Here is a 23,839-nt window from a genome sequence, read left to right as displayed (position 1 = left end):
AGAGGGAATTTCGCTGCATTGCATTGCATTGCACACGGTACTAGCTGCATTCAGATTTGCTATACATCTACCCAAATTTTGGGTTTGAGAAAATAGTGCCACGTATTCTGGGTACTCGAAATTTCAGGTTTGATCAGTATTCCTGAACTACCCGAAATCAGAACAACCATAAAAAAAATTCAGAAGAAAGAGAACTATAGTTACAAATTTAAGCAATATTATAAGTAACAACTTTTATTAGCATTTGGGGACAAAAATGCAAGCATCACATCATCATTCAGTACGCCAGCCCCAGCTGAATCACAATTAACATTGGACAACAGTACAACAAATCAACCACGTACAAATATTATATAGCCAGTCTTAAATACAATTTTTGGATACATTTATATTTTATAACGTACAGATTGGCACAAGACATAAAAAGTATTATATTGATAGTGACAGCATGCCCTTAATTGCCCACTATCGTACGTGCAACAAAAGATGGAGTAGTGATGAATCAAAACCATCATAGTACAAATAAAGACACCCAAAATTAAAAAAATTCTAGTCCATGTTTTAAATAATACTAAAATATATCCTTTTTCTCAAACATAGTTCAAGCATACTATTATTCGAAAGGCAAAAATGAAGCTCAATGAAAACATGGACATTTATAAATGATAGCACAATATATTGTTTGTTTATATTAATGTACGCGTAAACTGGTATTGGGCCCTTTGGACCTAGCTCAAGGGTGTAACTGGAGACGACAACAGAGCCTGAGGTGCTACAAAAACAAAAGAATAAATCTTAAGAATTTTCAGAAAAATCATAAGCATTCAACCATCAATTAGTAAACACTAATCATCTTTGGCAACAAGTTATTGTATCTAATTTTTTTCTTTTAGAAAAAAAAACTCAATATGCCATTCTAAAAATAAACTAAATATCCCCTCAAATTTGCTTCTAAACTAAAGGAATCTAGTATTATAAACAAAATAGCCATAAAATATGGTTATATATAGGGGATTTTTGGGACTGTTCTACAAACTCTGCTCCACAAAATCCATCATGGAGCAGCTCTACAAAAAAACTGGAGTTTGTGGAGTAGCTCTTTAGGTACTCTCACAACTCCACCTTTTTTCCTCGAACTGAGTGCGTGGAGCTGAAATCGTTTGGCTAAAAAACATGGAGCGGAGCTGAAAAACGTAGAGCAAAGTAGTTCCAAACACCCCCATTAGTGTTACTACATGGTATTCTAAATTAATATCCACTTCTATTTTACCCCTATTTATCCATGCGTTCCTAGACGACGGGGTATCTTTTGATAGAGTAAATTCAACATCTAGAGCAATGAAACGACTGTTTATGGTAACATAATAAAACCCATTTTTAATAATATATAAAAAATGGTTTTGAATAAAAGGTGTTTATATTAATATAAAAGATGGATAGAAATTAAAGAGTTCTAGCTTAAAATTAAAGATGGATAAAAACTCAATGACTAATAAGCTCAAAATTTGAAAGCTAAAATCTAGATTCATGGTATCACTGACACATTGACATGTTTGGCACCAGAGAACCAACACACATAGCTGGTTAGATATACAACAGGAATATAGATGAATCCACACGTCAACTCTAACATTTTTTTCATTATACTCTCTTCGTTCCAAATTATAAGTCGCTTTGACTTTTTTGGTATATCTATTTTGTTATATATCTAAATAAATAACACGTCTAGATACATAGCAAAATAAATAGATCAAAAAAGTTAAAACGACTTATAATATGGAATGGATGGAGTATTAATAGTAGGCAACATGTCTATCAACAACAAGATATGCATCACACTAACATTTATTTCATTGGCAGATAATATGTATCTATCAATAGTGAGACATTTGTAGTTAATTCATTACTTTTAAGAAGGATAGTGTGTATATATATGTTCATGTTTATATGAGTGTGTACGTGTGTTTGTACGTATGCGAGCGTTTTACATACGTTTTGTGGAAAAACAAATTTATTAACTGCTCAACCAATCTCTGAATTTGAAAAGAAGAACAAAATCTCTGATTGGAAAAAGAAGAAAATATATAGAGTTAGGCACTCTTGTTGGATTCATTCTCACACAACGGAGAGGACACGATATTGACATGGATCGATGACACCAAAAAACAGCTGCACGTAGCTAGGTACAGAGATTGGCAACACGAAAGAAGAAACAGGAGCACATATATGATATATCACGCACGCCAACACCGACAACAAACTAGCAGCAGCAGCTAAGAACTCGTCGTGCATCACCGACAACGACGACGACGACGACAGAGAGCATCACGCTGCCGCCCCCTGCGGCATCATCATGCGGGAGAACTCGTCGAAGCAGACGAACCCATCGCCGTCGGCGTCGACGCCGCCGATCATGCGCCGGCAATCCTCGACGGAGCAGGCCTCGTCGCCGAGCGAGGCGAGCACGGCGCGGAGCTCCTCGGCCGAGATCCTGCCGTCGCCGTCCGCGTCGAACACCGCGAACGTTTCGCGGAGCTCGGCCTCGTCCTCGGCCTCGGCCGCCGCGGCCTCCTCGGGCGCCAGCCCGGCCGCCTCCGCCTCCGCCAGCACCGCCGCCAGCTCCGCCTCGCTCCGCACCACCCGTCGCAGCGCCACCTCCAGGTCCTCCCTCGTCACGGTAGCGGCTAATAATACCGCCGGCGCCGGCGCCGGCTTTGGGTTTGGCTTGACAGCAGGGAGCACGGTGCGCGGCGTCGTGACGGCGGACGGCGACGCGCAGTCGGAGGACGAGGAGGTGGAGCCGAAGGAGCCGCTCTTTGTTGATCCCTTCGTCCTCTTCTTGCTGATGATCGTCGTCGTCTCCTGCTGCTTCTTGCCGGAGGAGGAGGACGAGCTGAAGAAAGGCATGCTCAGCTTCATGGCGGGCGATCGGTGTTGCTACGTACCTTGCAGGGATTCGATCGAGGATCGATGGATTGTACGAGGCAGGGAGGGGATCAGGGGAGGGGAGGAAGGAGGCAGGAAGATGAGGTTGGAGAAGACGATGAGTTATAGAGCGCGCGAGGGACAGGGGAAGTGAGCTTCCACGAAGCTTCATTCGCGCCCGACCGGCCCGGCCGGCGCGGGAAACTAACGGCCGGTTTCTGTTTTCTCCAAAAAGCTATGGCTGGGAATTGAGTTTGGTGATTTATTGCGAGAGAAAAACACTATTTAATGTCTGACAGATTCGACGAGTAAGACCTTGTTTAGTTCATCCTGAAAAACAAAAAGTTTTCAAGATTCTCCGTTACATCGAATCTTTAAGCACATGCATGAAGCATTAAATATAGACTAAAATAAAAAACTAATTGTACAGTTTACCTGTAAATCGCGAGACGAATCTTTTGATCCTAGTTAGTCCATAGTTGGACAATATTTGGCACAAACAAATGAAAGTGCTACCGTAGCGAAATCTAAAATCTTTTCGCATCTAAACAAAGCCTAAGTTCAAACGAATAGAGATGGATGGGGCCTAGCTGAACCTGACTGACCTCATCGAAAACTCTCGTCACCCCCGACACGCGATGCGATTCTCTCGCTCGATCGTCTCCGCTTTGAAGGCTTCTTCCTCCTCTCTAAATCTCCTTCGTCGTCGTCGTCGTCGTCTAGAGCTATAGGTGTGCGTACACGTACGGCGGACGTGATGGCTGCGTCGTCGTCGTCGTCGTCGTCGTCTGCATGGGACCGACGACGGCGATCCTTTACATACTACTACATGCACCGCCACACCTAACGCTAGCTCTAGCATCAAGAGGTCATGTAGTGAGCGTGGACATTTGCTTGGCAATACGGTTTGTCTAACCTATTTAACTCTGGAAACATAATTTTACAGGTTATATGTCTGTAGTTTTCAAAGTTTGATTAAATCTTGGCCAAGTTTTTATATAACCAAGGGAGAGAGATATGCTAGCTCATGCATTGATGACGGTGACATGCATCGACCATGGGTGGTGGATTGATATTGATCCAAGCTAGCTAGCAACGGCGGTCAATTGGCGGCTGATATGAAAACTGAATTTAGTCGACCACTATGGAACCCAGCACGTAGTACGGGTATAGAGACACGTACGTGTGCAGCTTTTTTTAAAACTACTATCAGTTCAGAGAAAGGGACACCAAGTCGGCATCGCAATATAATCTCGGTCTACTTTTCACAAAAAATGATACTTTCACGAGTACTCAAGCAAGCAAACAAACAAACGTCATTATCATCACTGCACCAGCAACAGACACACACGACATATGTTTGCATTTTTTTTACCGGTGCCATTTTCGAACTGTAGTATTTTCGTTTTTATTTGACAAACATTATACGATTATGGAGTAACTAGGTTTAAAAGATTCATCTCGTGTTTTACAGGTAAACTGTGTAATTAGTTTTTATTTTCGTCTATATTTAATACTCCATGCATGTGCCACAAGATTCGATATGACGCGGAATCTTAAAAAGATTTTGGTTTTTGGTGAACTAAACAAGGCCTGGGTATACGTTTTGGTGTCGTATGTATTCCCTCTGTCATAATTTACAAGTTATTCCAAGAATTTTAGAGAGTCAAAATATCTCAAGTTTGACCAATATTATAGAAAAAAAATAGAAAGAATTATGACATCAAATAGATATTAATATGAAAATATAACTAATCAAAAACCTAATGATACTTAGTTTGTATCATAAATGTTATTACGTTATCATGTAAATTTAGTCAAACTTGAGATGTCTTGACTCTTCAAGATTTTTAAAATGACTTATAATTATAATTTGGAACAGAGAGAGTAGTAAACACAGCACGTCCAACACCGATTGAGTTGAACGAAGGTGCGAGGAAACTTCCTGTGACGTTCCGTAAAGTGTCGGGAAACTAAACCTGACGACATGAAAGGGTACAGATAGCGTACGAGATCGACGACCCCCGCAGCAGTGATGAGTAGTTGGATGGGGAAACTCATCAGGAATTTCGGCTGCGTTACGGCTGCACTTGCCTCTTTGTCCTCTCCCTCCTTCCATTCTTTGTTGGGTGATATGATGATGAAAAACAGCAAAAGGACAAAGCCAGCACTCCGTTTTTGCTGCAGTTGCATGCATTTCCATGCGGCGCCGTGCTAGCTACCCTTTTTCTTGGCAATTGTTGAGCTATGAAAAGGACCGGTGTTTGGCTTGAGGAGGGACAGAGATGATCCATCCCAAAATGCTCCAGATTCTTATTTCCTTTAATCTATCATGTGTACATCCTACCAGAATTTATAGAATGACCTTGTGACAAACCCAGTCTAGGTGATGGGATTCTGACAGACCATTACATTCTAGATACAAGTTTACATACAATGACCTTGAGTTATGACAGACCATTTTGATGATGGATTATGATAGACCAATCCATTCTCTCGGGGGAAAAAAAAGAGTACAGAAGCAGCCAGACAGCACCGAGCTGCATGACAGTTGCATACGGGAATACGGTTTCTCATGCTCCAGAAAAATGCATCGTACTGGAAAGGACATATAGCACTTACACAAACAGGCTATAATACACTGAACATCACTAGAAAAGACGCAGACTAAATATTGATCAAATCAAACATCGTATGATCTACATGAGCATCGTGTTCCATGTGAAGTATTTATCGATACAGCGCGCGTTTCACAAATTAGCCACAGGGCGTGAGCTTCTTGTTGCCTGCGCCACGGGGGTTGTCATCCTTCCAGTCGTCCCACGCTCTTGCTTTCGCCTCCTCGGCGTCCTCGTCCTCTTGGGCCGAGCTGGTGCCATCCTTGTGCCACGCGGAGTTTGCTTCTTTCATTATCTCGGCGGTCCTTTCCTGCCATTTCTCCATTATTTTCATCTCGCGCAAACCAGCTTCTTCTATGCTCATTGTTGGCATCCTGTGATTCAAGTGAAAACGAACAGGCAGAAGAAAATGAATCAGATGGCACTCTCGTAAGCTCAGACAATGCTACATGACCCTCAGAAGCATTAAGAATCCAGGGGTAGGACAAGGATTATCAGTAGTAATATCAATTGGTCGCTACCAGCAAATCTAAGCATTTTACATCTGACATGAAACTTGTCATATCTTATGGCGCTATGCCAATAAGGAAAAAAGTTCAGCGTGTGTTTCATTAGGAATTGTGATAACTAGTGCTTATTCCACATGCAGCAAGAACATCATGATTAGCAGAAATGCATTACATAAAAAATGGTAAGCATTGAGGTGTTCTGGGGTATAACACTTAATTCAAAGCATGAGGCAGGGGTATAACACTTAATTCAAGGCATGAGGCATACCTGTAACTAGGCTGAAAAACTTGTGCTGCCATTCTTTCCCTTTCACTGGTTAGACCACCACCAACAAGACTTGCAGGTCCAAATATCAGGGGCTGGTGTTTGTGCTCGTGAGCTTGTGAAACGCTTGCTCTACCTTCAATGACATCTTGAGCAAATGTTGCGCAAGTGATTGGATCAGCTGGTTTGGAATATACCACACGGTTGGCAGCATTGTGGTGCCATGCTTCAGCCTTCTTTGTTCGTTCATCGAGCATTTCACGAGCAAATGCATTCCCGTCCTGAAGAAACAGAAACATTACAGCAGACCATTTTTCTGATTAACAAAAGAAGTCTTCGTATACATGCAATCTACTTGAAACAGCCATGCAGATATAGGAAGCCAGAGCACTGTGTCCGTGAGTGAAAGTGGCTGCTTATTGGTAGAAAATCCACTGGATTCTATGAAGTGTCGCTTTTATTTTTTATAAACATTTCAGTATCCATGTTTTTTTCATAAATATGCACAAACTATTCAACAACCAGATTCATCTAATGAAATATTTTTTTTATATAATTCCTCAAAAAAGACGGGTGAAATACTTCCAGTAGTGTTCTGTATCAGTTGCCAATCATAAGAAACAAATCTTAAGATATAAGATATGTCAATGACAAGACAGCATATCTTCAGACAACATTAACAAACCCTGTGTAGAGTTTTGAGAAACACAGCTACTCTTAACACCTTTGCGGGTTGATCTACATGAAAGCTACCTAATCCTTTCAACAATATTTTTCTCATGTTTGGTTCCAAGTTGAAACTTTGTCACTATATTATATAGCTAACAATACATCTGATCCAAATTGCACAAAGCAGACATTATATGCATTTATCATATTTTCGAGACATGATAGCCTGAGATCCCAAATTTTCTTTAGAAAAAAATAGTTTACTGAAATAATTAACCTAAGATGCTACTGACAAGAAATTGCCAAATCACTATCATTAGCATTACCTTTGCCTTCCTTTCCTTTACAGCTAGAAGCATTTCTTCTTCCTTCTTTAGCATGTCGAGAAGATCAAACGCCTGTATATGGAAATAAAAAGAATAATATAATAGTAAATCAAATGTTACTATGAATGCAAGTACTACAATTCTTTAAACAGAAAAAAGAACTCAACAATAAGTGTTATGGAAAGCGAACTAACCTTGCAGAGAGCCAATGAGATGGTAGCTAACCAAGCCTGCAGCATACAAAGAGGAATTCAGAACCAGAGCATATGTTCTCATTGATATAGAAGCAAATGCAAGGTAAGAAAAGTTGGAAGCAAACATTGACACGATATGAAAAGGCACTAACAACAAGATTCCAAAATAATTATTCAGTCATGAGAAATAAAATAGCATAGAAAGAATACTGTGGGCTAAAAAATTGAAGACCTTGCAGTGAGGATTTTACTGCTATGGGATAAATTTGATGGTAACACTGTTTCTGTGTCACTGACTGACTGAAGAGAACAAAACATCCTCATGGGCTTGGTATGCACAGAGCATTACAGGGAATGTGTTTGACAGACTGCAGGTATCTAAGAACCTAGCTACATGCAGCAAATTATAAAGCTCCCTACAACCATTAGACTAAATAAATTAAAATGCCACCATCAAATGGAAAAGCTTTATCTTTTAGAATATCACAAGCTTATTTTAATTTGAAAAATAAATAAAATCTCTCCTTTCAAGAAAAGCAAGACCATACTTATGACATACACATGCCACAGATCATTCTGATTTGAAATATGTAAAAACCTAAAACATATCATGAAAACAGCTTCCAGATGTGGGATGCTGACCTCTCTTTCTTCCTCTCCATCATCCTCCAGGTCATCTTCCTCTCCAGCTTCAATTGGGGCAGATAAAGCAGCTGCTCTCAATGAGCGTCCACGCCTTTCTTTTCTCTCTCTGATCTCTTGGAGCTTCGTTTCTGCAGCCTTTTGACGTTTGAACCGGGCAACCTAGGAAAGAAACAATAAACATAAATAGTGAATTATAGGAAACTGACCCACTTTAGACATCTTATGAATAAAATCAGCCTGTGCATAATAAATTCAGCACAAGAGAACCATGTCCCATATTACTCTCCTCCAATTACAGAGTAGAAACTGCTGGCTGATGCCTTAAGAATTTATATAGAGAAAGTAATTCGGTCTCACCTTCTGTGCTCTCCTGTTTGCCATAGTATCAGGCTGCTTCTGCCTAGACAATTCTAGCTCATCCTCTGGAATAAGCTCTAGTACTTCACATAGAGCAATGAATTCCTGTGGAGTGCAAAAGGAGGACACGTGATGACAGAGTACCATGCTAGAGAGTAGAGACCCCTCGTTATAAACAAATTAAAAAGCTGCACCTAGTGAAACAATGTGACAGGGCAAATTGATAACCTTCAAGTGGTCCTGTGACGCCTTAAGAACCGGGATCCGATCCTCTTGTGCTATCTTCTCAGTCATTTCCGCAAGGTAATATGGAACCTATGAGTGCAAACAAAGATCAGAGCTATACAGAAGAAAAGAACAATTCTTAAGTTTTCTAGGATTGTTGTGATTAGCAATTGTGCTGGCAACTGAATAAAACTGACCAGGCGTGGATTGCAATTGTACTGACAACTGAATAAAACTGGCCAGGCGTGATTTGCAATTGTACTGACCATAGTTTTTAAGGCGTCGCCTAGGCGACAAGGGCGTTTTTTGAACCATGGCGTCAGGCTCGCCATGACATGCTCGCGTATGGCGTCGCCTTGCACTCCAAGTCGTCGCCATGGCGTCGACTTGCTCTAGGCGGACGCCGCACGCACACGAGCGAAGGAGGAAAACCGCGCGCGGGGGAGGGAAAATCGCGCGCGTAGGGCGGGAAGCCAGGGATTGCGCACAGGAAAGGCAGAGATTGCGCGCGTTGGAGAGGGGAAATCCCGCCTGCGTGGGAAAGGCAGGATTTGCGCACGCTGGAGAGGGGAAATCGCGCCCGCGCCTACATATTTGTCACGCGCCTGGAAGTCGCACGCCTGGAAGTCGTGGGAAATTGCGCTCGCTCGCTGGAGAGGGAAGAGAGGAGAGAGGGGAAGAGAAGAGGGCGACAGGAGCGAGCACCTGGGAGCCGCCGGCACCATCTGCCCAGCTTCATCCGTCGCCTCCCCAGTCCCCACCGGATCCGCCCGCCAGCAGCTCTGTCACAGATTCAGTACGTGCTTTCCCCTCTCGTCCTCCCATTGTTTGCTCTTCCTCCCTCCCTCTGTTCTGCCTCTCCTTCCTCTGCTCTGATGTATGGGTAGTTGCCTCTGTTATGCACTCTACTCTTTCTTTCCTTTGCTCCTTCTACTCTGATCTGCTGGTTACTTGCTACTCTGCCTCTCCTTACTCTGCTCTGATGATGTTGAGTTGTTGATTAGAGATTTCAAGATCAGCACTTATGCTACTTATATTTATTTTGCACTAGCAGTACTAGAAATTAAGTTATGTTATGTCAATAGAGTCTAATTTGCTCCAATTGAGAGATGGGAGATTTCAGATTTGCTATTTTGCTACTTTATATTGTGCCCTGTTACTCTAGAAACACTATTTATTATGGTATTATATGGCTGATTTCTAGTGGTATTATTATATATTAAGATGGTTGTATGGCGTCGCCTTGCCTTGCGCCTTAAACGCCTAGGCGTCTGGAAGGGGGTCGGGCGCCGCACCTCGCCTTACCGCCTTAAAAACTATGGTACTGACAACTGAATAAAACTGACCAGGCATCTAGTACCATCACAACCTGTTTCATGGACTTGTGCAGGGAGCATAGAGAGGGGGAGGGGAACGGACATACGAGTAGGTACTTGAGGTTTGCGGTGGAGACGTCTTCCTTGGTCTCGTTGGGGGAGAAAAGGCCGAGCTTGCTGACCATCTCGTCGCAGCGCCGCAGCAGATCAACCCCCGTGCGGATCCCATCCTGCGCGGCAGAAAAAACAAGCGCGTAAGCACCGCTCGCCCGATTTCCATCTCTTGGTAAGCGGGAGAAGGGGCGGGGCGATCCCAGTTCTCAGAAGAGGGGGGGGGGGGGGGGGGGGGCAGGGAAGCACCTGGTCGAGGGCGGAGCTGGAGGCGAGGGCGTGGATCCGCGACGCCCTGTCGAAGAGGGCCGGCAGGGGGAGGTCGGCGGCGGCGTCGTCCTCCGGCTCGGCGTGCAGGCGCATCTGCGATTGCATCTTGTTCCCGACCTCCTCCACATCCACCATTTCGACCGGCCGGACGGTTGCCTCGCGGAGCCGGGAGCGAGCGAGCGAGAGGTCGGCGGCAAAACCCTAGCGGAGAGCGGCAGAGGAGAATCGCGGGGATGAGAGGGAACAGAGGAGAGAGCTCGGGAAGCGTCGTCGCGGGGAGGACGCTGGACGCAGAGCTGGAAAGATCTATTTTATTTTAATATAAAAAATCATACAAATGAAATACAATGAAAGCTTGTTTACACTTTACACTCAGGATACTGTTTCTTTTTTAAAAAAAATTTGAAAACACTCTGGGTGCTATACTAGATGGCCACAACATGATCACGGGAGGTACCAAAATGTGGTTCATTGAATTCCTCGTGCTTTGCTAAGCGAATCATAAAAATTTGACTTCCGCTAATACTTGTGATGTAATTTTATTTGAGAAAAACAATGTGCGTTCGCTGAAAGGTACACCTGAAATAGCCCATGTTTTTCTCTAGCCTTAGAGAACCACCGCAAATTAGCCCTCGCTAGATCCGACTACCACGGCGAGTTTGCGGCTGGTGCTCTCAAGACTCTGCCCCTTGTCCGTGCCTAGCTGTTGAAGCCAGGGAAGTCGCGAAGTGAACTTGAAGCTCGATGAAGCTAACTTCAACGAGCTTGATCACGACAGCCAGCGACAGAAGGGAGTGCCCTTTTGCCATGTTGCTTTGATCCGAATCCAAAGCAAGCAGCCGATGACAAAGGGAGTGATTCGTCAAATGCCTGTACAACATAAAGGTTAGAATTCTTGACATTGTCGACCTCACTGTGTCTTGATGATACTCTGATTAACACACTCTGTTTTGAATGCAGGGTGATCCTACTACTTGTGGCTTCATCCGCTACGAGTTGTAGAATGAGGCCTTGGAAGCACAGGAATGTCGGTTGCAGACCGGGAAGGATGTAGTGGGTGACGGTTATGCCAAATTGAAGGAAGAATTGTAGGAGGTCAAGCAAATACTAGATACTTTTGTAGCTAAGCTTTGGAAACCGAAGGTGCAACCTGCTGAGCCAACTGAAGTCGACACAAGGAAGTTGTAGATTGTGCTCGATTCTTTAGTTGTAGTGTCTATGTTTGTAGTCTTTGTAGGTGTTGTGATTGTTGTCGTTGTTGCTGGTAGGTGGAAGTGAACAACTAATGTGTGTGTTGGATAGCTAATGTGTGTGGGGGTTAGCTAAGCCTGGACTGAATCATGAACTAGACATGAGGAAGTTGCAGATTGTGCTCGATTCTTTAGTTGTAGCACCTATGTAGGCTTTCTGGGTGTATGTTACCATAAAATTGAAGCAAAATGAATATGTGTTCTGATGGTATCACGCTGAAATGTTATTGCTTGTTCTAACAGATACATATGTCATATAGGCACAAACTTAGACCATATCTGCCATTATTGATATAACGGAGCAACAACATATCAATGCAGACGTTCTTAAATTAACATCCTAAGTTCACAACCAATAGGCTCCAACATACCAACTACAAGGTTCCAACATTCCAAATACTAGGTTCCAAAGCCACATCTCACAAAAGCAGTTTATTACAAAAGCAGATCCTAAGCTGTGCACATGCTTTAGTCTTCATAGACCAGCCTCCTGATGCTACTAACAACTGTAGTAGGTGTAGGTGGGTAAGCCTTCTTCAGCTTCTTCTTGATGGGTGTGTCTTCTTCTTTGGGGTGTTCTTCTTTTTCTGAACTTTCCTTTTCTTGTTGGGAGGGACTGTTGGAGCTTCTTTCCAACACTGAGAAGGTAACATTAGATATATATTGTGAAGTGAAAAACAGGTGATGTAATTTAGTGGATAGAAGGGTACCTTTTGTTAGCCTTGTTCCTAGGTGGAGCTCTCTGCCAAAATTTCCACATCCTTGCCAATTTGTGCGGGAAGGGAAAAAGAGAGAGATGAGCGAGAGGAAGAAGATAGTGTAAGCTAGAACCACCGGCGCAGGCCCTTTTCATAGTTGGACAGGGCAAAAACATTCATACGGAAAGACATACAGTACGCATACGCCTGGCAGTGGACCCAAGCAGCTAGAAGACGCAAAAAACAGCATTGGTAAGGAAAACAGAGAATTCTAATGGTACATTTCGTAATATGCAAATTGTATTGGCAGATCTCTATACTTTGAGAATTGTTGTGGTACCAATCCAAATAACCCATTGTGTTAATGGAGAGGTACAACTAGGTGGAGAACATTTCTTAGGACTGAAATGGTAACAAGCAAGCCATGCTCCCGTAATAATAACAAAAGAAAAACAACACATTAGAGCATCTCCAACGGCTTACCATCTGGCTTTCCCACCCATATTTTTTTGGCAAAATAAGAAAAAACTTTCTCTTTAATAGTTTAGCATCTTTTCTCCCCATCTTTCACAACCTTGCAAAAATTTATCCCGAACGCGCATATATGCACGCGGCCTATGAGCGTGCATCCGGAGTTTCCCGACCTGTCTAGTAAGCAAGAAGAAAAAGGGGTTCCAAGTGAGAAAAACATAAAAGAGAAAGGTCTAATGGAAGGGCTTAAACGTGTACAGAAACAAATTTAGGGTTCTTGATACAAAACATAAGACCGGATCGTAGGAAAAAGTACCAAGAAAAAACTTTTAGGATAGAAATATAGGAAACTCTTGAAGATGACTTCTTTTTTCCTCCTCATACTAATTTAGGAGGTGACAAACACCATGTTTTGCGGAACAAAATATGAAGATCTCTTGAAGATGCTCTTACAGGCACCACTTTGCCAGCAGCCCAGCAACTGTCAAAACAAAAGCTACAACCTAGTGGTCTTTCACCAAAATTTCTTCAGGCTTTTTGAGTTACTCAGCAATCCAAGCAAATTGGAGGGGATCAAAGGGGGTTGAGGGGGATTTTGACTTGTAGATGATAAAATCCCCCTCAAGGCCTCAATCCCATCCAGTCCCCACCGAACTGAACAAGGCCTTCACGACTTTGTCACAAAATCAAGAGCCACTTTTTCCCTAATAACCATTTTTGCAAGTCATCTAGTGCCATGGACGCCATTCATCATTTCTTCCCCTGTGATCCTGCCAACTGCTTCTTTGGTAACGCTCATCCTGTCTTGTATGCTTGTTGTTCCTTTGCTGGAAGTACTCTCCGCTGTTCCGTTTCCTTCCAGATGTGTGACTTGGATCCTCCTGCTGGTATCTATTGTTGGATCCACCATAAAAGTCGTTATTTCTATTGCTTGATGAGTAATGGTTGTTGCTCGAGCCACGCCAATTGGGTTTCTCCAGAGCATCACCCCAACCTGAGCTGCCATTACCCCATATACTGGAAGATTCATTCTTCACTCCCCAACTCAAGTCGGGTTTTGAATTAGCCTCCCAGTCCCACCTACTGACTTCAGATGGTTTTTCTACATAGATATCCCAGTTTCCGCACTGGTTCTTATCTGCCCTGGCATTGGTGGATCCAGTAGCCAGGCCAGAATTATTATCCATTTCAAATGGTACCCGTACCTTATCCAGGTCAGCTACCAATTCAGGGTCAACTTTGCAGCGATGGTTGACCTTATCAATGTACATATCAGGGTCCGGCAAAGAAATATCAGAAGGTTGGCCATGATAGTGAGCCCAGAATCTTGCCTTTGAATTCTGAAAATTCTCAAAGGCTCCTGAATCATCCCAGTGCTCAAGGATATTACATACTGAAATATATCGCTTGTTTTCACAGAACCTTTGCCAAGAAATGTTGCCAACGTAACTGCAGAATTCCCTTTCCCATAATGGGACTGAGCAGTGCCCCTGTCCTGTGTATATGAAACTGATATTAGAATTCAAATAAAGAAGTTTGCTTGGCAACTGCAAAAATAGCTCACTGGTGATGGCTAGAGTACTCCCCAGAATTTTTCTTTTTATATACTTTCACCTTTTCTTTTTTTGATTTGTACCTTAGGAATATATCACCAGTAATGAGAATGATAAGAAAAACACTAACTCTATTACAAAAACCATATCCCTAAAGGTCTAAAGGCTAAATATAACTCTAGATACTGTTTCATCTTGTCTACATAACCCAACTTTCTAGGATTACAAGCTAATGGACCTCAAGCTGTTTGTTTTTTTTTTTTTTGAGAGAGAGAGATTGACCTCAAGCTGTAACGTGGTTCTTTCATAACTCATAAGCCAAGCTCATAATGCCATGCCAGTGTATGGCATTCGAGCTGGGATAAAGAAACTTTTACATACAGAATTTTGGATGAAGATTATGAAAAAATGGCAGCATTCTCTCTAAAGGTAAGCAGCTACATCACCAAAACGAACCGGTCAATATTTGAAGTACTAAGTATCTTCATTAGAAATACTAATTTGTTAAATTCCTCTCATTACTAATCGAATCCCTGTTCTTGTAGGAACTGATGATACTCTACAGACAGTTGCTGGAAAAATCATCTGCAATTACTGAAACTTGCACACTTGCAACTGCAGTACCCTCCCTACTCCCATTCCCCCAAATATGCAAATTGGAATGGTTATCTCCAACAAGCAACAGGTGCACAAAGCTAATAGCATTTTCTCTTCTGAAATTTCAGTAAAACATTTCGCAAAGTGGGAACAATGTACACACACGAGAAATCTTCAGACAACAGGTCATTTGCATTAATAACTCTGACTCTAAGCTCGAATCAATGACGGAGTCACTAAATCTCTGTTCAAATAGAATTACCAAGAACCTAACGAGACGAAACAAATTCGAATCCAATCCTACCCAAAGAGATTACGGGCTAGCACCATCCAAATCGAGGAGCGAGGGAGATGTACCGTCCGTACCGTAATCAGGCGGAGGGAGCGGCGGGCGTCGCGGGCGGTCGCGTTGCCACCTCACATGCCGCGACCGGTTCCAGCCCCCCATCGGGAGGGGGGCGAGGAGGAGGAGGAGGACCCAGTCCCCAACCCAGACGATTCGCCGGAGCTCCCAAACAGGCACAAGAACCAAGCCAGGCCAATGGCAGGCAATCGGGGAATCTGGCCCCAAAGAACTAGCTCGTGATGCGAGGCTGCGAATCCAGCGCACCGCGAGGTCGTGGGGGTGTACCGCCGCCTGTGCCGCCAACTGTTCGAGCGCACGAGGAAGAAGAAGAGACGGGAATGGCAATACAGGACTATAGAGTACTAGACATTACTAGTCCTCTGTCTCGGTCATTTGAAGCGTTTTCGACTCTATGGGGACATGTTTGATACGTGATCGACATGAAAACGGTATAGATATTTTTTAATCAAATCTATTTATATATATATATTTATAAAAGTATTTTTTAAAATAAAATTTTTATATTTGCAAACTTAATAACTTAAAATTTTTGATGATTTTTATATTCCTAATACTAGGTGAATTTCCCGCGCGTTGCTGTGGGATTTTTTTTAAAATAAATTATTATATACATAGCATTACTATATGATATTTAGTCTATTATGTATGTACACATATGAATTTGACTTGCATGTATTTATTGTATTAGATCTAGTAAAAAATTGCTAAGCTAATAAAATAAAAACTAATATTTGGTTACATTATAGAGGAATTAATGGTGATGAAACAAACAGTGTATGTACATGACTTGTATATAAATATATTAAAGATTTAAAGTATTTCACATGATATAGATGACATGGTTATTTTTTTATAATTAATATGGAATGTCATGGATTTAGTGGGGAATGATGTGGACACCTTGAATGAAGAGATAGAACATTTAGTAGGTTACTTAGTGGAGAATAATGTGGACACCTTGCATGAAGAGAGAATTCATCTAGTGGAGTTTAGCTTTATAAGAGTTATAGATTTAACATAAACTTTGTCCAAAACAACATCTACTATACGGAGGAAGTAATAAATCTCGGTCATTATTGTGCTTTGAAGTATTTTGATTCTAGAGGTACTGATGTTTAAGGACATACTCTGTATTCCCTCCGTCTCAAATTATAAGTCATTCTAAAAATCTTGGAGAGTCAAAGTTTTTCAAGTTTGATCAAATTTATATAGCAAAATAATAACATTTTTGGTACCAACCAAGTATCATTAGATTCTTTGTTAGATATATTTTTATAGTGTATCTATTTTATGACATAATTTTTTATATTTCTCTCTATATTTTTTGTCAAATTTAAAAATGCTTTGACTCTCCAAGATTCTTAGAATAACTTATAATTTGGAACGGAGGGAGTATTTAATACACATGACTAATTACTAAATGGACTAAAAATCTGTTTAGATTATTTTTTGATTAACAAGCTAGTTAGCTAACAACTATCTAAAGACTTGTCTAAAAACATTAGTTCACCCGATAATCCTTCCGTTTGGATACACGAAAACTAATTTAGTTAATTTTTAGCCGAGGACCGAGCGTAGCTCGGTTGGCTTGCTCGCCAGGTGTGCCAGCGACCAGGCATGATTTCGATTCCCTGAATCGACACTCGTGTGCCTCACTTTGGGGTTTTCCCCATTTCATCTGCAGCCTCTCTCGCGTGAAGCTACAATAGGATTGCGACATGCCCGTCGTCTACGGAACCTGTTGGTCCCGACGATTTCAAGAAGGACACGATCTTGTGTAGTTGTAGGTCTAGTCCTGCACGCGTAGTGTGAGTGTGGTGTGTGTGGATAGTGTAGGTGTGTATTCGTGCATGTACAAGATATTATCGTTGTACCCAAATGAGAAGCTTCAAAAAAATTTATTTTTAGCTGGCTAGCAATTAGTCTTTGGTCCAACGTTGTCCTACGCGGGCCAAGAACAACTCCAGTGATTCTTTGTGGGTATGTTTAGTTTGAGGAATAAGATGATCCATCATCTATTTATTTCTTACTTTTTTTGTTTGGCTCGTGGATGGAATAGGTAGCTAATAATTAGTATGAGTACGAGGAATGGAGTCATTCCAACAAATTTAAGAAATAAACTTATGATGCGTCATCTTATCAAGGATTAGATGACTCCTCAAACTAAATACCCTATATATTACTTCTAGTCAATAGGAATAGATATTTTCAACGCCTTCTTCAATTATATCTTCAAATATTGCTATGTTCTAGTTTGGGTTTCTTGTTAGTTAAAAATAAAGAGCAGAGTTAGCACTCTAGAATATGCATAGATAATAATAAAGTGGTTGAAGGATCAGAAGATAGAGAGAATATTTTTATTTTAATGATTTTATAAATAATGATTTAAAAAGTGAGTTTAAAAAAGATGCTTGGAGATACTCTAATACATCTGAACATTCTTCAAAAGCTACAACGACATATAGCAAAAGCTATTTTATTTAGTGATTTTATAAGAAAACATAATTGCTTTAAATTAATTATACAAACACATTTACATGTACGAGCTCTAGATTATTGTGTCTTTGTATCCATATTCATTACTGCAATCAATATCTATATTGATTTAACCAAACAATTATCTAATAATTTATTATATTATTTATTACTTCCTCCGTTTCTGAAAGCTTCAAGTCCTAGAATCAATGCCAGTCAAATTTTTTAAAGTTTAACCAAATCTATAAAAAAGAGCATCAATATCTATGACATAAAATAAGTATCTCTATGATGAATCTAATAATACTAATTTGATACTATAAATTTTAATATTCTTTTCTAAAAATTGGATCAAAGTTTAAAATTTAGACTTAACAACTCTAAAAATTAAAGCTTGCAGAATAAGTTATGAACCTGACAAATATACCTGGGCATGCAGCCCGAGCCCGTGAGCACGGCCCGAAGCCCGTCATTTTAGCCCGGCCCTAGCCCGGCCCGGCCCGAAGGTCATTGGGCCCGGGCTGGCACGGCACGGGGCTGCAGGCCGTGCTTGGGCTGCACTTCAGGCCCGCGGGCCGGCCCGGCCCGGCCCGCCAAATAACAACATTGTATAAAATAACTCATTTTGATATCTAAATCTATTCTCTACATTTGTCATATGTATTTGAATGTGTTCTTTATACTGATGAAGTGATGAATTGATGAATGTGTTTGAAACATGCTTTTAAATCTGTGTTTATTGATATGTTATTGTTCAACGGGCTATGGGCCGGCCCGGCCTGACGGGCCCGCCCGGTAGGCAAAAAGGCCCACGGGCCCGTGCCTGGGCCGGAGGTCAGGCCCACAGGCCGGTAATGCACGGCCCGCAGGGCACGACGGGCCCCCTCGGCCCGTTAGACAACGTGTCGGGCCGGCCCGGTGTCATGCCGGGCCGGCCCGTTGCCCAGGTATACTGACAAATAGTCTAACTCAACGCTGAAGCATGCGCTGTGCTATCGGGAAAAAAAAATACGAGTTCTTGTGCAGTAGACATAGGCACATGCCATGAATTGATGACATCTGTTCATGCACGATCATCAAATATCTGAAAGAGTTGTGATCCTCTTAAGGGGCCGTTCGGTTTCTAAGATTGCACAAGGAACAATTTCAGCTCCTCAAAATTAGTATAAAATTATTAAATCATTCTCACTAGAAATTATTCCAGGGTTCTATTCCGAATCATCGAACGTGTCCCGAATTTATATAAATATTTTCAACTACTTCTGTGAATTGGATGTTTATGCATGAATCCATGTCATAAATTCATGTAGGTTATTGTCAAAAAAAGATTCATGTAAGGCCTTGTTTAGATCCAAAATTTTTTAGATCTTGACACTGTAGCACTTTCGTTTTTACTTAACAAACATTGTCCAATCATGAAGTAACTAGGCTTAAAAGTTTCGTCTTGCGTTTTACAGGCAAACTGTACAATTAGTTTTTGTTTCCATCTATATTTAATGATTCATACATATACCGCAAGATTCGATGTGACGGAAAATCTTAATTTTTTTTTTAGTTTTTAAGGTGAACTAAACAAGTCCTAAACTCCTAAGTGTATGCGAAATCCTTGCTGATTATTTTTCGGCGCCGTCTGGGCTTCGGACGCATTTGGGCCGCCGTCCACACCCATGGTCCAAAATGCTTTGTCCGGATCCAATCCAGGCCCATCATCACTGGGCCCAGGAATATCTTCGCGTTCGTGTCAGTGTCACCACCACCACTTCGAGTCTTCGAACGACTCCACACTCTCGTCGTCGTCGTTGGCCATCGCTCGGCCGCTCCACCATGCTGTCCATCGCCATGGCCGCGCGCCCCGTCGCCGTGAGCCGCTCGCGCCGCCCGCGTCTGCCGACCCAGGCAGCGTCTGCTGCTGCTGCTGATTCGGATCCCTCTTCCTCCCCCGGTACGCGCGCGTCTGTCCCCGTGCTCGCCCGCCCGCCCGCCTCGCAGAGTCGCAGGTTTAACTGATTCTGCCTGTCCCTGAGTTCTTATGTTTCTGATTTTTCCCATGTAGCGGTAGCGGTTCGTGGAGTCAACAAACAGGAGGCAACGGCGAGGCGCTCGTGCTCGCGCCCCATGGTTCTGGCTTCCGTGGCGGGTAGCTCCGAGCTGCTTCTTCTCTGTTCCTGAAATGTTTGTTTGCGTGTGCGGTCTGTTCGATGAAATGCATGTGAGCTGTGACTGACATGAGTGCGCTGTGTGGTGGATTGCAGTGGGGAGTCTGGTCGCCGCTGGCGCCGCAAATGCCACCGAGCTATGGGATCCCTTGGCTTTGGTGAGGAAAATATCATGTGCTTTCCTCGCGGAAAAAAAAACAAAAAGAAAAACATGTGCTTAGGTGCTTTCAAAGTTAGTCCCTTTTTCACTTTGCAGCGCACCTTATGGAACGTTGTCACCCATGTCTAGTTGATGTGTCAGGTTGAGCATGGGTAATTCTGCTAATTAAAATTATTTATTCTGTCAACTGTAGCATGTATCTATCAATTATAGTAATGACCAAACATGTACTCATGGGAGTAATTCAGCCAACTCATACTTCTTGTTTCTTTCTTTCTTCTTGCTTCTCTTTGCAGAATATGAATAAGATAAGAATATCTTAGACTGTCAATACAATTGTTAGTTCATATCTCATTAATTCCTGCAAACGGCCTGTTTCTCATCAGCACGGATCGTCAGGACTCATCTTGGCTGACCTTGGCATTGGAGATTGGTTTGGGGGTTTGCTGTTTTCAGCTGGGCAGCAGGCTAATGAGGCTGTCCAAGATCAGTTGTCTGCTCTTAGTTTCTCTAGGTCTGTTTTCTTTTTGACTTCTTGTACACAGTCCTGTCACCTAAGTTTTATTTTTCTATGTAACTGCCCATATCTCTTTATGTCTTATTACTAACCTTTACCTTTGGTTCTTCAGCTTGGCAGTTATTTTTGGTGCTGGACTTGTAACTAGTTTGTCTCCTTGTACACTCAGTGTTCTACCATTAACTCTAGGATATATAGGTAAGTATATTGCTTTATTTGAGATGATTATTGGAATCCCAGAATTGATCATCATTGATTACTCTGATTCAGTGCTGTCTTCATAAACATGTAGGTGCATTTGGCTCAGGGAAAGGCCGATCTGAGGTAATCTAAGATGAGTGGAAAATTGTACTTCTTTGCCATTGAAAAACTTGAAGATATTGTTATTTATCTGTTAGGATATGTGTTACCACAAAGTTATCTTCACTGAAGGACTTACTTGACTAATTAAGGCTATTAATAATGTTGAAAAAATAGTTGTAGCTGGGGCGTTCCCTTGATACATGCATTGACTTGGCTTTTCTGTCTATTAGGTTGTTGGGAATTCAATTGCATTTTCACTAGGACTAGCAACAACCTTAGCTATTCTTGGTGTTGCTGCTTCTTTTGCTGGAAAGGCTTATGGTCAGGTAGGTCAAGGGCTCCCGGTGGCTGCTTCTGGTTTGGCCATCATCATGGGATTGAACCTTCTGGAGGTAAATCACTTGAAACGAAAGTTACATATAAGACTGGAACATGCCAAACAAAATTTCCTCCTGCCTTATTTCCTTAAGTTACAATCTGATTTAATCCTTGTATTTCTCAATCTTCCTTCTAACAATAAATACTCCTGTAGAAGTACAAACCATTTTGTTTGTGATAGTTCGTTCTTATGAAAATAATATTCCTGCTTGCTCCTGTAAAGGTACATGTACCTACATTATCACATGTTCTGCCCTAAGCTGTTTATTTTCTGTCCTTAACAGGTACTTGAGTTGCAACTTCCCTCATTTTTCAGTGATTTTGACCCTCGAGCTGCTGCAGCTAACCTCCCTTCAGGTGATACCTCCTCACATCATATTTATTTTCCTTATTAAAATACTAATCTCTATATCACTATGTTTCTCTTTGTCCATGAACATTTTTTAACTTATGTTGCATTATTGTCAGGTGTACAAGCATACCTTGCTGGTCTTACATTTGCATTGGCAGCATCACCTTGCAGCACACCTGTTCTTGCTACCCTTCTGGGATATGTTGCCACTTCAAGAGTATGACAAATGCCTCAGTAGTGAATAGTTTATTACAATCGTTTAAACTCCAACACATTGAGAACACTTTATTAGAGTTTTATCATGAGATTTAGATTAACCAGGAATTAATAATTATATTCTATCCTGCAGTACTTTATTTTAGATGATATGCTCTCGTAGATTTTTTTTTCTAAGATGGCGATGATGTCCTGTCACCACAACTTCAAGCTTCTTGTTTCAGGACCCAATTATTGGAGGAAGCTTATTGTTGACATACACAACGGGCTATGTTGCGCCTCTTCTTGTTGCAGCTTCTTTTGCTGGAGCATTGCAGGTAAGAACATTGTCTTTTATGTAATTTATTTATTTACTTTCTTGAGAACTTCATGGTGTGTGTTCAAACTGAGTTGAAATTTATTGAACAAGATCAACATTTTGAATTGCTGAGAAAAGAATATAGTAACAGCGAAAGATCAATTGATCAAATTAGTTTATTCTACTTTTGGCCCACTAATTATTAAGTTTGTCTTCTGTAGAGTTTGTTGTCATTCAGAAGATATTCGGCATGGATAAACCCAATCAGGTATCTACTTGTTCTTGAAATCGAGTGTTTTCTGCAAATTAACTGGTTAGATCTTGTTCCAATTATCCTTTTGTATTTTGTGGTTACAGTCAAGGTTTTAAAAATGAAGACATATGTCAAAGCTTTCATTTAACTTTCTGAGTATACACTCCCATGAACATGAACATCAAATTGTTTAGCTTAGAAAGATTTTTAGCTCTTGGAATTTAGGTGCATAGATTGGCTGCCAAAAGGAAAAAAAAACATCAAATGGCACATATGTTACTATTGTAGTTTTTTTTTTACAACATTCAACATATGTCAATGTCTTTGCAAACTAATGACTTCACCTATTCGTCAAAAATATGTTGTCTGAAGTTAAGATCATTATCAAATATCAATTGATCCTTAAAATATTGTATTTCCTTCTATAGAGATTTGTCTTGATCTAACTTGGTAACATTTTCCTGTCAGTGGCGCATTTCTACTTGGTGGAGGTGTTTATACCCTGCTGGACAGAGTGTTTCCAGCAACATCAATGGCAATGTAGACCATTGTTGGACAAGAATTGTTACTTGTTAGGCAACAGTCTGTTTGGTGTGTGATAAAATTCGGATGTGAAGTAGTGAAATGATGCTAACAAAGTTTAGTCGGTTCTCTTTGCGCTGTATAGGCATGCAGAGCATCTCGGGACAAGCAAAACATCTTGACCTCAGTACTGTAGTCTGCATCACCCTGTATGGGCCTTGATAATTGGGGCTGGAGGTCTACCCTACTTAAATGTATTTCTTGGTAGATTGAAAGAGTATGAAATCCATATAAATACCAGAACAGGAAAATATGAGTATATGACTATGCAAGTAGTCATAGGGATGCTTATGATTCCAACCACCACATAACCTGTGGTATGCTCTCTGTTCACACTTCAGTCTTCAGCATGTTTTCTGTAGGGTATTACTAGTACCTAATAGTTTTGTTAGCTAAACAATTTCAAATGATAGGGTAATCAAATAAATGGTTTTGGGACAGCAAAAAGAGCAGATGTTTTACAGAATCAGTTTGATAGTTGCTCACTGTCAACTTGGTTCCTATTGTAATCTTTTGTGCACAAACATTCCCGTAGCAAAACAGCGCAGGTGATCATACAAACCAAGAAACCATGGGGCTTTTGAACCTGCTGTTTGCTGTCACATTCATCTTTTTTTTCTTGACAAACAGGCACGTGTGCCTATTGTCGCTTTTAACTTCTTGCAAACTGTAAATTCACCAATATTCTTGAAAAAAAAAGACATTAAATTGACCGATGTCAGGTATCCATGGACTGTCAATTCAAGTGGCAGAACAGGTTAACTCAGAAACGCAACATACTAA

At 41.4% G+C, this 23,839-nt stretch overlaps 4 protein-coding genes across 6 annotated transcripts; 1 reads left to right on the top strand and 3 right to left on the bottom strand.

Annotated features, from left to right (window-relative positions):
• On the bottom strand, positions 2,062 to 3,606 carry LOC8069287 (probable calcium-binding protein CML36). Its single transcript, XM_021461559.1, has 2 exons — positions 3,531 to 3,606; positions 2,062 to 3,255 (listed from the first exon to the last, which is right to left on the bottom strand). The coding sequence occupies exon 2, from the start codon at positions 2,917 to 2,919 to the stop codon at positions 2,326 to 2,328; it is 594 nt and encodes a 197-aa protein (XP_021317234.1). The 5' UTR covers positions 2,920 to 3,255; positions 3,531 to 3,606; the 3' UTR covers positions 2,062 to 2,325.
• LOC8069286 (PP2A regulatory subunit TAP46) lies at positions 5,334 to 10,703 on the bottom strand. Its single transcript, XM_002448914.2, has 9 exons — positions 10,410 to 10,703; positions 10,157 to 10,279; positions 8,737 to 8,823; positions 8,509 to 8,613; positions 8,149 to 8,310; positions 7,507 to 7,542; positions 7,313 to 7,384; positions 6,321 to 6,598; positions 5,334 to 5,917 (listed from the first exon to the last, which is right to left on the bottom strand). The coding sequence occupies exons 1-9, from the start codon at positions 10,563 to 10,565 to the stop codon at positions 5,683 to 5,685; spliced, it is 1,254 nt and encodes a 417-aa protein (XP_002448959.1). The 5' UTR covers positions 10,566 to 10,703; the 3' UTR covers positions 5,334 to 5,682.
• Positions 11,993 to 15,715, bottom strand: LOC8085630. 3 transcript variants are annotated; one of them, XM_021460895.1, is made up of 4 exons: positions 15,366 to 15,715; positions 12,862 to 14,344; positions 12,391 to 12,605; positions 11,993 to 12,318 (listed from the first exon to the last, which is right to left on the bottom strand). In XM_021460895.1, exons 1-2 carry the CDS (start codon positions 15,445 to 15,447, stop codon positions 13,578 to 13,580), a joined length of 849 nt encoding a protein of 282 aa, XP_021316570.1. In that variant the 5' UTR covers positions 15,448 to 15,715; the 3' UTR covers positions 11,993 to 12,318; positions 12,391 to 12,605; positions 12,862 to 13,577. The 3 variants fall into 3 exon arrangements, with proteins under 3 accessions (XP_021316570.1, XP_021316571.1, XP_002448958.1); XM_021460896.1 differs by having other exon boundaries at positions 12,391 to 12,441; XM_002448913.2 differs by having other exon boundaries at positions 12,391 to 14,344.
• On the top strand, positions 19,598 to 23,389 carry LOC8069285 (cytochrome c-type biogenesis ccda-like chloroplastic protein 1). The gene is made up of 12 exons (XM_002450197.2): positions 19,598 to 19,783; positions 19,895 to 19,978; positions 20,094 to 20,155; positions 20,544 to 20,671; positions 20,787 to 20,872; positions 20,967 to 20,998; positions 21,208 to 21,369; positions 21,640 to 21,712; positions 21,824 to 21,924; positions 22,148 to 22,240; positions 22,443 to 22,489; positions 22,943 to 23,389. The coding sequence occupies exons 1-12, from the start codon at positions 19,666 to 19,668 to the stop codon at positions 23,016 to 23,018; spliced, it is 1,062 nt and encodes a 353-aa protein (XP_002450242.1). The 5' UTR covers positions 19,598 to 19,665; the 3' UTR covers positions 23,019 to 23,389.

The sequence above is a fragment of the Sorghum bicolor genome, chromosome 5 (assembly GCF_000003195.3).
Source record: "Sorghum bicolor cultivar BTx623 chromosome 5, Sorghum_bicolor_NCBIv3, whole genome shotgun sequence".
Classification (NCBI taxonomy): Eukaryota; Viridiplantae; Streptophyta; class Magnoliopsida; order Poales; family Poaceae; genus Sorghum; species Sorghum bicolor.
This window is presented reverse-complemented; position numbering and strand designations above follow the sequence as displayed.

Excerpts from the sequence above, each read along its gene's own strand:
- LOC8069287 (XM_021461559.1), bottom strand. The coding sequence starts at position 2,919 with ATGAAGCTGAGCATGCCTTTCTTCAGCTCGTCCTCCTCCTCCGGCAAG.
- LOC8069286 (XM_002448914.2), bottom strand. The coding sequence starts at position 10,565 with ATGGTGGATGTGGAGGAGGTCGGGAACAAGATGCAATCGCAGATGCGC. Across the intron at positions 8,311-8,508 it reads CAAACAGGAGAGCACAGAAG|GTTGCCCGGTTCAAACGTCA; the intron begins GTGAGACCGAAT and ends TTTCTTTCCTAG. Across the intron at positions 5,918-6,320 it reads GTTTTTCAGCCTAGTTACAG|GATGCCAACAATGAGCATAG; the intron begins GTATGCCTCATG and ends CTTGAATCACAG.
- LOC8085630 (XM_002448913.2), bottom strand. The coding sequence starts at position 15,447 with ATGGGGGGCTGGAACCGGTCGCGGCATGTGAGGTGGCAACGCGACCGC. Across the intron at positions 14,345-15,365 it reads GCTCCCTCCGCCTGATTACG|GACAGGGGCACTGCTCAGTC; the intron begins GTACGGACGGTA and ends TCATATACACAG.
- LOC8069285 (XM_002450197.2), top strand. The coding sequence starts at position 19,666 with ATGCTGTCCATCGCCATGGCCGCGCGCCCCGTCGCCGTGAGCCGCTCG. Across the intron at positions 19,979-20,093 it reads GGTTCTGGCTTCCGTGGCGG|TGGGGAGTCTGGTCGCCGCT; the intron begins GTAGCTCCGAGC and ends GGTGGATTGCAG. Across the intron at positions 22,241-22,442 it reads CTTTTGCTGGAGCATTGCAG|AGTTTGTTGTCATTCAGAAG; the intron begins GTAAGAACATTG and ends TGTCTTCTGTAG.